This window comes from Thamnophis elegans, chromosome 8 (assembly GCF_009769535.1).
Source record: "Thamnophis elegans isolate rThaEle1 chromosome 8, rThaEle1.pri, whole genome shotgun sequence".
Classification (NCBI taxonomy): domain Eukaryota; kingdom Metazoa; phylum Chordata; class Lepidosauria; order Squamata; family Colubridae; genus Thamnophis; species Thamnophis elegans.
This window is the reverse complement of record NC_045548.1, coordinates 6450840-6463954: the sequence shown is the minus strand read 5'-3', so window position 1 is coordinate 6463954 and position 13115 is coordinate 6450840. Positions and strand designations below refer to the sequence as shown.

Here is a 13115-nt window from a genome sequence, read left to right as displayed (position 1 = left end):
TTTTTGGGGTTTACTTTAAAAAAAAAATCAAGGCACTACCAAAGGGGGAAAAAAACATAACCCCACCAAGCCTAGCCTAAATGGATAGATAGATGGATAGATAGATGGATGGATGGATAGATGGATGGATGGATAAATGGATAGCAAGGAAAGTTACTATATATAAACAGGGAGAAAACCTTACACTTGCTTGCAGTAAGGGTGTTGCCTAATCAGGTAGTGAAACCTTTGCAAGACTTCACTAAAAAAAAGATTATTTGCTTTTACCAATTCCCTTTTCCCACCTGAGCTCAATTCAAGTATTCTTGCAGTGCAAAATGTTCGTTTGCTTGTGGGCGTTCCTATTTACACAAATGCTTGGTGTCTAAGTGTTGCAAAATAATTGTACTGTCTCCTCCCTTGACTGGAAAGCACTACGCTTTGTTGTGTTGCTCTAAATAGAATAGTAGTAAGATTGTTATTGTTGTGTAGCTAATTAAGAAATAAAGAAATGATAGTCTATTGTTAATGGTGGGAAAAAATTGAAATGCTCTCTATGCTTAAATTGAAGGATGTATGTTGTTTATAGCAAAACATACCAATGGAGAAAATAAGAAATCAAAATTTGGTGTAATTTTGAAGGGGCAATTGAAGATTTTATGTATTAAGAAAATTGAAGATTTTATGTATTAAGAAAAAATAACTAGAAAGATGAAAAATAATGGAAGAGAATAATTTAGCTGAAAGTGAACACAAAACTACGATGCAAAAAGGACTATGTAATTGAGAGTGGTAAAAGAAAAGACCTGGACAACTCTTTGTTTCTATAATATGCATAATTCCTTTTTAAAAATTAAAAAAACCTTGAATGGGAAAAGAAACTACCTTAATACAAGCCCCCTAATAAGCTACAGACAACAGTAAATATATTTTGTTATCTTTTTCTACAGAATACTCTCAATCTAGAATATGAAGGCATTCAACACTCTTAAAATATATGCTTGGTTAGACAGGAATGCCAGCAGCTGAAAGCAAAACAGATTTCTAGAGGGGTTAACCAGGAGTCCTTTATACTGTTTTATTACCTGTCCAAATAGCAAGCAGAAACCCCATTAATATTTTCCAACTTCTGAAACAAAGCACTGATTTCAGACTGCAGATAGTGATACTTTTCAGAGCCTCTAAAATTTGGAAGGTAATCATTTTGCCTGTTGAGGACTTCTGCCATTGATTGGGATTCATTTTGTATACTCTGAAAATAAACAAACCAACATGTAAATATCATTTGCACATTTCTTGTATTCCAAGAAAACAATCTGGAATTTGCTCTTTGATTCTAACTGGAAAATGCAAGAAACTGGATTTGGGATCCTCTAAGAACACTCCAGGGACCTCTTCAGGCGGGAATCAATGCTAACTTGAACATACACACACACACACGCATGCCCCCACACAGCGCAAAACGAAACATCTAGCACAGCTTCTCTCTGAATAGTACTGTTAACAATTGTTCAATGTTCAATGTTTATTACACTTGTATGCCGCCCTATTCCCGAGGGACTCAGGGCGGCTAACAAACAAGGTGGGGAGGGGGGAAATACAGACAAACAAACAAAGACAAAATAAAGACAAAAAACAGCTTAAAAACAACACAACAGTCGCAACAATTCGAGTGGGGCTGGGAACTCATCAGCCCCAGGCCTGCCGGAACAGCCAGGTCTTGATAGCTTTGCGGAAAGCCTGAAGGGTGGTGAGGGTCTGAATCTCCACGGGGAGATCATTCCAGAGGGCCGGAGCAGCCACAGAGAAGGCCCTCCCCCGAGGGGTCGACAGTCAACATTGGCTAGCGGATGGTATTCGGAGGAGGCCTAATCTGTGGGATTGTGGTGATGTACAAGAAATTATGTTGTAATTACATCAAAAATGGTGCCCGCTTCCAGGGTGGAGCCACACAGCCTATGGATGCCGAAGGGTAGAGTCACCTGCTCTCCCTTTCCAACAGGAGCTCTTGAGCTTCGGAGATCTTCCAAAGGTATGCAATCAGTGTGGGGAGTAGGAAGTGGGACCCGGTGGAGTGGGAAGCACGTCTAACGCCAGCGGGGACCTTGGGGCGAGGGGGAGCAGATCCAATGCCTGCAGGAATTTTATGTGACCCGACAAATGCGCGCACAACAAAAGCGCGCCAACAAAACTGCGGCATGAAAACTGCGATGTCATAAACGCGCCCACAACATGCCGACAATACCACGATTTAAGTTAAGGTAAGGGTTAGGGTTAGGGTTAGGTTCAGGGTTAGGTTTAGGGTTAGGTTCAGGGTTAGGTTTAGGGTTAGGTTCAGGGTTAGGTTCAGGGTTAGATTTAGGGTTAGGTTCAGGGTTAGGTTTAGGGTTAGGTTCAGGGTTAGGTTTAGGGTTAGGTTCAGGGTTAGGTTCAGGGTTAGATTTAGGGTTAGGATTAGGTTTATTAGGTTGTTATTATTTGTTTGTTGAAGGCGCGCTTTTGTCGTTGCGCTGTTGTCGTCACGCTGTTGTCACGCTTCTGCGCTCATTCGTCGACACGTTTATGACGTCATGGTTTTCACGCTGTGGTTTTCATTGGCGCGCTTTTGTCGTGCACGCATTTGTCAGTGAACCGGAATTTCAAAGGGGCAGGAACCAGCACACAAGGTGCTTCATGGGGTGGGAGAGACTTGGGAAGACAGGTCTGGGCCTGTACTATGGTTCCCAAAGCACCCAGTGCTCTGCTTAACAACTACATTAGGGAGACAAGGGGGGGGAATCCTGGAAGGCCCATGTGAACACCTCGTTTAACGAACGTCACGACTTACTATTGTAATGGGCAGGCTGGCCATAACTTAAGCATTACCCACAATCCCCTGCCACTAGCCTCAGCAGTATCAGATTGAAAATGTGGGCTCCTAATAATACAGGTGGTCCTCAACTTAAAACAGTTAATTTAGTGACCATTCAATAGCAATAGCAGTTAGACTTATATACCGCTTCATAGGGCTATCAGCCCTCTCTAAGCGGTTTACAGAGTCAGCATATCACCCCCACAGTCTGGGTCCTCATTTTACCCACCTCGGAAGGATGGAAGGCTGAGTCAACCCTGAGCCGGTGAGATTTGAACAGCCGAACTGCAGAACTGCAGTCAGCTGAAGTAGCCTGCAGTGCTGCATTTAACCACTGCGCCACCTCGGCTCTTACAAAGTTACAACAGGACGGAAAAAGATGACATGACCTTTTTTTTCACACTTACAACCGTGGCAGCATCCCAATAGTCACACGATCAAAATTTAGATGCTTGGCAACAGGTTCATATTTATGATGCTTGCAATCCGCTGGGATCATGTAATCAGCTTTTGCTGATTTCTGAGAAGCGAAGTCAATGGGGAAGCCAGATTCCCTTAACAACAGTGTGACTAATTGAACCACTGCCATGATACACTTAACAACTGTGGCAAGAAAGGTGATAACATGGGGCAAAAGTCACTTAACCAATGTCTCACTTAACAGAATACATTTTGGGCTCAGTTGTGGCTGAGCTGTTATGTTTAGTGTAAAAAAGAATGATGCAGGGTATAGGGAGAGAGAACATGGATAAAACTTAACTCATTGCAAATCATACGTACCTCTAATTCACTGATCCGGACGGACAAATTATGAGAGGCTCCTTGATCCAACTGGAGGGGAATTCGCTGCCCCATCCTGAACTCACAGTTTTCAATCTGGCGCCGAAGTTTTTGCAGTTCCATGAGCAACCACGCCTCCTGCTTTTCTCTTTCGGGAGCTTCGGGTACTGGAAATTGGGAAGAAAATGGGGAAAAAAGAAAACTGGGAAAAAGAAGTTTTACACGGAAACCCTAAAAGCTGTTTTGAAACACACTTGAAATAATCAGGGCTGTCTTAATGCATGAGCCTGATGGGCACATGCCCATCAGCATAGGGGCCCCATACCAACACTGATTTTGTTGGAAGTGTCAATAAAATAAATACGTTTAATTTTATCGACCATTTACATTTTTATTCCTGTGGTTGTCATCGCAGGGCCCCCACAGAGGTGGGTTCCTACCAGTTTGCACCTATTCGGTAGAACCGGTTCGTCAAATCTATCGAACTGGTTAGAAGAGGTTCCACCAGTGGACCCGGAAAGCAGGCCACACCTACAGAAGAGCTTCCAAAATTTTTGAAACCCACCACTGGTCCTTGGATATGATTATTCTACACTATCATGCTCCTATTTATAAAACTCAGTGCCTCTGTGAAAGGTAAGGATGACTACTGCGTTTGTGGTGCAATCAGAACATTGCGTGTGTTGAAGTTGTTTTAACGCAAACCAAAGATGCCTTGTAAAAAACAAGTTTACATCCTATTCTTATGCATGCCAGTGCTGTGTGTGAGGTAATTTAAGGTGGTTCTGACAAGTGTCGTCGGCATCTTCATATCCGGTCACATGGGCAGCAAGCCACTCCCATCTGGTCACATGGGCAAGCCACTCCCACAAAGGAGGCCACACCCACAGAGTAGGTTGAACAATTTTTGAAACCCACCACTGGGGCCCCAGTATACTGCTTTGCAGGGGCCCATAATGCTCTTAAGATGGCCCTGATTTCAATACGTGGATAGTAAGACGGGTGTCACATTTTCATCAGCAATATGGCTTGGAAAGGCAAACAGGTATAATTTGAACTCTATGCCAAATACTCTTGCCCTTCTCTATATTAAAAAAAAGCAATAGAATTTTTTAAAATTATATGTCACCATATATAATTAAAACATAATTTCCTATAATTGTCAACCTTCCCTTATTGCAAATGTTTTTATTGACAAGTCTTGCTTTTTGCCTATCTGTGAAGTCCATACCTGCCTAAGATAGGATATTGCAAGTTGAATTCAGCTCTCCAATCATATACTATGCCCTACAAATGTTTGGCAATCTTACTTAATCTTATGTAATACAATCAGTGGTGGGATTCACCAGTTCGCATCTATTCGAGAGAACCGGTTGGTAACTTTCTAAGTAGTTCAGAGAACCGATTGTTGGAAGAAATCTCCTTTTTTCCCCCCCCATTTTTACAGGGCTAATCCTGTAAGGAAGGCAGGAAGGAAACATTCTGGTGTTGTTTCTAGCCTAATCTTTATTGCCCTGCTTACAGAAACTGCCTCTCCGGTTAACCCTTACTACATTGTAACAGCTAAGGCGAAGCGCCCATCGACGTGAGTGACCTTGAGTTGGCCACACCCACCCAGTCACATGATCACCGAGCCCCACCTACCCAGATGGTCATTAGGGGCAGAGAACTGGTTGTTAAATTATTTGAATCCCACCATTGAATATGACTTTCTCAACATTTTTCAGCTCCAAATAGAGGCAGCCTCATGAAAATGTGTATCTAGCAGATGGTCTCTGGCTGGCTTAGTGAGTCACCAGCAGATGTAAAATATTACAACATACCTACATGTATTTATTAGGTCACTAACCTATGACAACTGGTGGAGTCTTTGTTGGCTCTCGAATCTGGATGACCAATGTCTGGTAATGCTTCTGAGCATCCGTGATCTGAGTCTGCATCTTCCTCTTATCATCATCGCAAAACATCTCTGAGCCTTGGCTGTTCCTGATAAATTCTTGGTAATGGATCTCCAAGTCAGCAATTATTCTTTGATAATCTTCTCGGCGCATTGTCTTCAGCTGCAAAAAAAATGAATGCAAACAATTTCAGGAAAAGTAACCCCAACATGTTGATGGCAAAAATTTATCTCTACTTACTGCTTACCGCCATAGAGGAGAGGAAATGATTCGGGGGGGGGAGGTGTTGAAGACTGGGGAGAGGAGGAATGACTACAAATGACAAATGGCTTAAACAGGTAGGTTTACCTTAGTATGAAGTGTCTAAACTAGAGACTATAGAATGAGCAGATAAGAGAACCCAACAGGTTTGTGTCAGTAGATACAGGACTACTTGCAAAATTAAGACTGTTTAACTGTTTAACTGTTTATTAAATTTGTAGGCCGCCCAATCCCGGAGGACTCCGGGTGGCTTACAGAAACAGAGATTAAAAGAAATTAAAAACAGATAAAACATGACAAATTTAAAAAGACACAACATGCACCCAATCTAAGCGGGGCTTAGAGGTCAACAGCCCCAGGCCTGCCGGAATAGCCAGGTCTTAATAGCTTTTCAGAAGGCCATGAGAGTGGGTAGGGTCCGGATCTCTAGGGGTAGCTCATTCCATAGCGGCAACAGAGAAGGCCCTACTCCGAGGCGTCGCCAGCCGACATTGTCCAGCTGATGGCACCTGGAGAAGACCCATCCTGTGCGATCTTATTGGTCTTAGGGAGGTGTGCGGCAGAAGACGGCCTCGAAGAAATCCGGGTCCTAAGCCATGTAGGGGGTAGACCAGGGGTAGTCAACCTTTTTATACCTACTGCCCACTTTTGTATCTCTGTTACAGTGGTGGGTTTCAAAAAATTTTCGAACCTACCCTGTGGGTGTGGCCTCCTTTGTGGGAGTGGCTTGCTGGCCATGTGACCTGGTGGGAGTGGCTTGCCGGCCATGTGTTTTCTTTCTTTCTTTCTTTCTTTCTTTCTTTCTCTCTCTCTCTTTCCTTCCTTTTGTCTCTCTGTCCCTTTTTCCTTTTTTTCTTTCATCTCTCTCTCTCACTATTTCTTTCTTTTTTCTTTTTTCTTTCTTCCTTTCTTTCTCTTTCTCTCTCTGTGTCAGTCTGTGTGTGTGTGTGTGTGTGTGTGTTTTCTGTGTGTCAGTGGTGGGTTTCAAAAATTTTTGGAACCTCTTCTGTAGGTGTGGCCTGCTTTCTGGTGGAACCTCTTCTAACCGGTTCGGTAGATTTGATGAACCGGTTCTACCGAACTGGTGCGAACTGGTAGGAACCCACCTCTGCTGTGTTAGTAGTAAAATTTTCTAACCACCCACCAGTTCCAGAGTAATGGTGATTTATAAAGTAGGGAAGTAACTTTACTTTATAAAATTTATAAAGCAGAGTTACAGCAAACCTCCTACTGCCCACCATGAAAGCTGGAACGCCCACTAGTGGGCAGTAGGGACCAGGTTGAGTACCATTGGTATAGACAATGGCTGAGAAAAGGCAAACAGTCTTTTAAAAATCTGCAACCTGCAGAATCTGCCAGCGGTAAAGAAGTATGGAATGAATACAAGCTCTATTGAATATCAGAATATCAAATGCGGATTATTTTTTCTTAGCCTATCACACTGAACATATTGTTTGTCCAACTGTATACACACGCATACATAGACTGCATAGACTCAGCAATGGCATAACTGAAGCTTCAGCCACAGTTTTTCAAACCTAGATATATAGGTATGGCTCCCCTGTCCAGAAAGAAAATTGCTAACTATATGTATGCCTGTTGTGGCCCGGCAGGAACCGTTGGAGCTGCCACCAGACTCCGACAGTGAGGGGCCCTATGAGTAGGCCCTGGAGGATGTGGAGGACCCTGGACAGGGTTCCGACTCCGAGCAGGGCGCAGAGAGACTGGTTGGCCACCAGGTGGCACCTGAGCCTTGGATCAGTGGGGAGGAGACAAGAGAGAGTGATCCAGAAACCAACAGTGAGTTGTTCCGGGATGCACGCCGTCGAAGGGCTACTCGGCGTCAAGAATAACCACGTAATTACAGGAGGTAATTATGCTAAGCTGATGGTCATTAAGCTCCTCTCCAGACTATAAATGAGACTGCTTGTGCCACGCCCTTCTTGCAGAAGTCAACGCTTGGACTAAAAGGAAACGAACTTGGCAGGCTGGATGGCTGCCAGAGTTTGTCGGACTTGCTGCCAAGGTCCTTATCTGTTTGTTTATTTGGCTTTCAGCCACCGAGAGTCTGGTCTTGTTATTAAAGGACATTCCATTTTACGCTTGTCTCGGCTTTCGTTACTGGACGGAGGAGGGAGTCAGAACATATACCATAACAACAACTTCATAACATAAGATGCCCACCTTGGCAATAGTCATAGCCCTGATTTTCTCAACGTCAATCATACAATAATGCCAAGACACCAAGCTCTTCATGTTGATGTAAAGTTGATTCCAGAGAGCCATAATAGCGTCATAGTATTGTTCAATTCTAAAGAATAAACGAAAGGGTTATTTACACTCAAAAGGCATATCTATTTCCCACACATAAAAGCTGCAATATTTCCAACACTAAATATTTTTCAATTCAAAAAACCAAATGTTTCTCATATTTATATTATATATTTTTATTATTAGGGAGGGTGGGTTTTTAAATGGATGGGTAGATGGCTGGTTGGCTGGCTAGATATTCAGGGAATGCTCACAGACTCTATTCCAATTATAACAATTTCTGAACTCTGTGCTACGTAAAAAAAAGGGAATGTGTCTGGGAAAAAAACATCCACATTGGGATTCATTCAAGACACATGCCTCTTGGGGTTTGAAGAACCTGGACTGTAGTGATTTGCCAGTGAACCAGAATTATATTTTACATGTGCACCATATCTACCATGCCTACATAGAGATTGAAGGCATAGTTAGGTGTTGTGGCCCAGCAGGAGCCGTTGGAGCTGCCACCAGACTCTGACAGTGACGGGCCCTATGAGTCGGCCCTGGAGAATGTGGAGGACCCTGGACAGGGGTCCGACTCCGAGCAGGGCGCAGAGAGGCTGGTTGGCCACCAGAAGGCATCTGAGCCTTGGACCAGTGGGGAGGAGACAAGGGAGAGTGATCCGGACACCAGCAGTGAGTTGTTCCTGGATGCACACCATCGAAGAGCTCCTCGGCATCAAGAACAACTACGTAATTACAGGAGGTAATTACGCTCAGCTGATGGTCATTAGGCTCCTCTCCAGACTATAAAAGAGACTGCTTGTGCCACGTCCTTCTTGCCGAAGTCAACGCTTGGACTAAAGAGAAACAAACTTGGCAGCCTGGATGACTGCCAGAGTTTGTCTAAATTGCTGCCAAAGTTTGTCGGCCTTGCTGCCAAGGTCCTTATCTATTTGTTTATTTGGCTTTCAGCCACCGAGAGTCTGAACTTGTTATTAAAGGACATTCTCATTTAAGCTTGTCTCGGCATTCGTTACTGGATGGAGGAGGGGGTCAGAACAGTTAGGGATGCATAAGAATCTCATGAACCACACTGCTCCCTAACTACTCCAACCTCAATCCCTGTTACCTGGAGTGCCAAGGAGATATTTTGCAACACCTTGAAGGAGAACTTTGCTTTGATGGAAGTTTGAGCAAAGCATTCATTTGAAACAGAAGTATCATGGCACCCTCATTCTATCAGGAAAGCAAGCATACTGCTTTGTTCATGCAAGGGATGTGACATACTTTATCATCTAGAACAGCTCCTCCAACAGCATAAGCCCAACTCTGGCAAGAAATGCCTGATGATATGGTGCTTAGTTTTCAAGTACTCTTAGCAGAGTACTTGAGCATCTCTTCTGATTTTGCTTAGTGACAGGTAGGACAAGGAGAAGTATCAAGGCAACATGGCACCCAACTTGTACAGGCCTTGTATAAATTCTGCATTCTTGTAACTACTGGGAAAACACTTACTCATAATTCAAGAACTACAAAACTGAATGAATGTGGGATGGATATATATATATATATATATATATATATATATATATATATATATATATATATATATATATATATATATATATATATACACACACATACATACATACATACATACATACATACATACACACACACACACACACACACACCCCTTTATAAAAAGTGTTTTCATCCATTTCTCAGACTGGGGAGATCTGGAGCACTGTTTCTGGATTCAAACATTATATATAAATCTATTAGATTTTTTAGGTTGTAAAAATTAGGTTGTAAAAAATCTAATAGATACCTTTCACCCTGGCTTCGCTGATAAACGGATAAGAGCCTGTGGCCTAATGGCTAAGATCTCTGCCTAGTATGCCTAGTGTGCAATATAGCCCAGGTTCAAATCCCAGTAAGGGTATGGCTAGCTGATGAGAGCTAAATAGCTTGAAATAGATCTATACTAGTCTCCCTTTATTTATTTATCAGCACAAATAAAAAAAACACAAATATAACAAAGGCAACAGTAAAAATATTGGGTTTCTGTCGTGATGGACTCTTGTGACGAGCCGAAGGACAGATGATGGAAGCAGTTAGCTTCCTCCCATAATTGGGGCTTACCAGGGGTTGTAAAAAATATAATAGATACCTTTCACCCTGGCTTCGCTGATAAACGGATAAGAGCCTGTGGCCTAATGGCTAAGATCTCTGCCTAGTATGCCTAGTGTGCAATATAGCCCAGGTTCAAATCCCAGTAAGGGTATGGCTAGCTGATGAGAGCTAAATAGCTTGAAATAGATCTATACTAGTCTCTCTTTATTTATTTATCAGCACAAATAAAAAAACATATATATATATATATATATATGTATGTATGTGTGTGTGTGTGTGTGTGTGTATGTATGTATGTATGTATGTGTGTGTGTGTATGTATGTATGTATATATATATATATATATATATATATATATATATATATATATATATATATATATATATATATATATATATATAAAATGTTTGAATCCAGAAACAGTGCTCCAGATCTCCCCAGTCTATATATATATATATACACATACACACCCCTTTATAAAATATGTTTGAATCCAGAAACAGTGCTCCAGATCTCCCCAGTCTGAGAAATGGATGAAAACACTAAACTGTTGCACATTTCTTTTAAAATGTCTCTAACATGTTCCCATTCTAACTGAAAAACACACACAATCTGAATAGCGTCTTTTATTTATAAAACTAGCAGGCTCTTATGACTGCATAGGAAAAGTAAATTTTCAAAGAATATGTGCACCACGAGTCTTGCACCCAAGACAAAATCACTAATTTTGCTCATCTCCGAGAGATGAGCAAGGAAAAGTCTTCGAGCTGGTAATAAAAATTCCAGTCTTTTGTCAAGACTGACAAAGTCAGGGTGGCCCCAGAACAGAACAATGTGGAAAGAGAAAGTGAGAAACTTTTATTGTTTTAAAAAAAACGGACGGCCTATAAAACCTAAAAACTAACTAATCAAAAATAGAAGAATTTAGCGGCGAATTTGATTTTTGCAATGGTTCTGGACGGTGGCTATCTTACTTTTTAAATGTTATTTACATGGATTGAATCTAAGCAAAACTTTTTCAAATGGATGGATTAAGCTTTCTTCTTCTAACATTCCTTGGTGACTGTCTGCAAATTATAAATTGATTGTTTTGACTACGACAGTGCAAGCTTTTACTGCCTAGCTGTTTGGCTTAAGATCTGATAAGATTTTACAGCTGTCCTTTTTGAAGTTTGTTTTCGCTTACAGAGAGCTTGTGGGTGTGTGTGTTTCAATCTTGCTGACCTTTTAAGAAAAATGTAGTTGCTCATTGGCTTTTGATGAGGAAAGGGTGGGGTTTTCGGTTCCACCACAAAACCGCGTTCAACTAAACCGCGCTGCTGACGTCATCAACAGCGCGACAACAGCGCGGAGACAGAAGCACGCTGTAAACGCTAAACCTAAAATTAACCCCTAAACCTAAACCTAACCCCCCTAAACCTAATCCTAAACCTAACCCTAAACCTAACCCTTAACCTAATCCTAAACCTAACCCTTAACCTAACCCTAACCCTAACCCTAACCCTTAACCTAACCCTAAATCTAACCCTAACCCTAACCCTAACCCTTAACCTAACCCTAAACCTAACCCTAACCCTAACCCCCCTAAACCTAATCCTAAACCTAACCCTAACCCTAACCCCCCCATACCTCACCCTAAACCTAACCCTAAACCTAACCCTAAACCTAACCCTTAACCTAATCCTAAACCTAACCCTTAACCTAACCCTTAACCTAACCCTAAACCTAATCCTAACCCTTAACCTAACCCTAAATCTAACCCTAACCCTTATCCTAACCCTAAACCTAACCCTAACCCTTAACCTAACCCTAAACCTAACCCTTAACCTAACCCTTAACCTAACCCTAAACCTAATCCTAACCCTTAACCTAACCCTAAATCTAACCCTAACCCTTATCCTAACCCTAAACCTAACCCTAACCCTTAACCTAACCCTAAACCTAACCCTAAACCTAAACCTAAACCTAAACCTAACCCTTACCTTAACTTGAATCGGCTTGCTTTCAAAGCGCTATTTAAAGCGCCCTTCTTTCTCCGCGGTCGCTGTTGTCGCCCTGTTGATGACGTCAGCGACGCGGTTTAATTGGGCGCGGCTTAGTCGAGCGTGGTTTTGTCTTGCCATGGGGGTTTTCACTAGGAAGTCTTGCCTTAATAGTTCAAGCAATAATTAGTGACTTACTTGGTCGCCAGGTCCACAGCGAATGGGTTTAGAGGTGGGATAATAAGACTAACAGACGGCACCAGCATATCTAGCCCACCTGGCCCAGTCACATGCCATTTGCTTCGTTCGCTGTTGTCTTTTAAAATACACTCATCTCCTTTGCGCATTGTTTTCTGTGGGGGGGGGGAAATAAAAATGAGCACAGCTGGAAAGAAACTCCGTATTTTTTTTCAAATTAAGAGCCGAGGTGGCGCAGTGGTTAGGGTGCAGTACTGCAGGCCACTTCAGCTGACTGCAATCTGCAGTTCAGCGGTTCTAATCTCACCGGCTCAAGGTTGACTCAGCCTTCCATCCTTCCGAGGTGGGTGAAATGAGGACCCAGACTGTGGGGGCGATATGCTGACTCTGCAAAACCGCTTAGAGAGGGCTGAAAGCCCTATGAAGCGGTAGATAAGTCTAACTGCTATTGCTAAATTTCCATCATTTTGTTAAAAGGGAGGGGGATTTAAATGGAGTAACATTCATCCCCTCCAAATCCAATCAGTATGGCTAACAGTGAAAGTTTACCAGTAGCTCTGAAAGAACACAAAGATTCTAGCTTTTTCAGGCCTGGAATTAAGGCATGAATGTTTGCACCTGGCACAGTATTATAGAACAGTGTTTCTCAACCTTGGCAACTTGAAGATGTCTGGACTTCAACTCCCAGAATTCCCCAGCCAGCATTCGCTGGCTGGGGAATTCTGGGAGTTGAAGTCCAGACATCTTCAAGTTGCCAAGGTTGAGAAACACTGTTAT

At 42.4% G+C, this 13115-nt stretch overlaps 1 protein-coding gene across 3 annotated transcripts in view; it reads right to left on the bottom strand.

Moving 5' to 3' along the window:
• DSP (desmoplakin) overlaps nt 1-13115 on the bottom strand; it is a 75802-nt gene that overhangs the window by 24011 nt on the left and 38676 nt on the right. For all 3 annotated transcript variants that reach the window (XM_032223270.1, XM_032223271.1, XM_032223272.1), the window contains exons 12-16: nt 12339-12493; nt 7954-8080; nt 5460-5670; nt 3611-3777; nt 1065-1231 (exon numbers count right to left, since the gene is read on the bottom strand). In XM_032223270.1, the coding sequence (XP_032079161.1) occupies nt 1065-1231; nt 3611-3777; nt 5460-5670; nt 7954-8080; nt 12339-12493 (827 nt within the window). The remainder of the gene's footprint in view (nt 1-1064; nt 1232-3610; nt 3778-5459; nt 5671-7953; nt 8081-12338; nt 12494-13115) is intronic.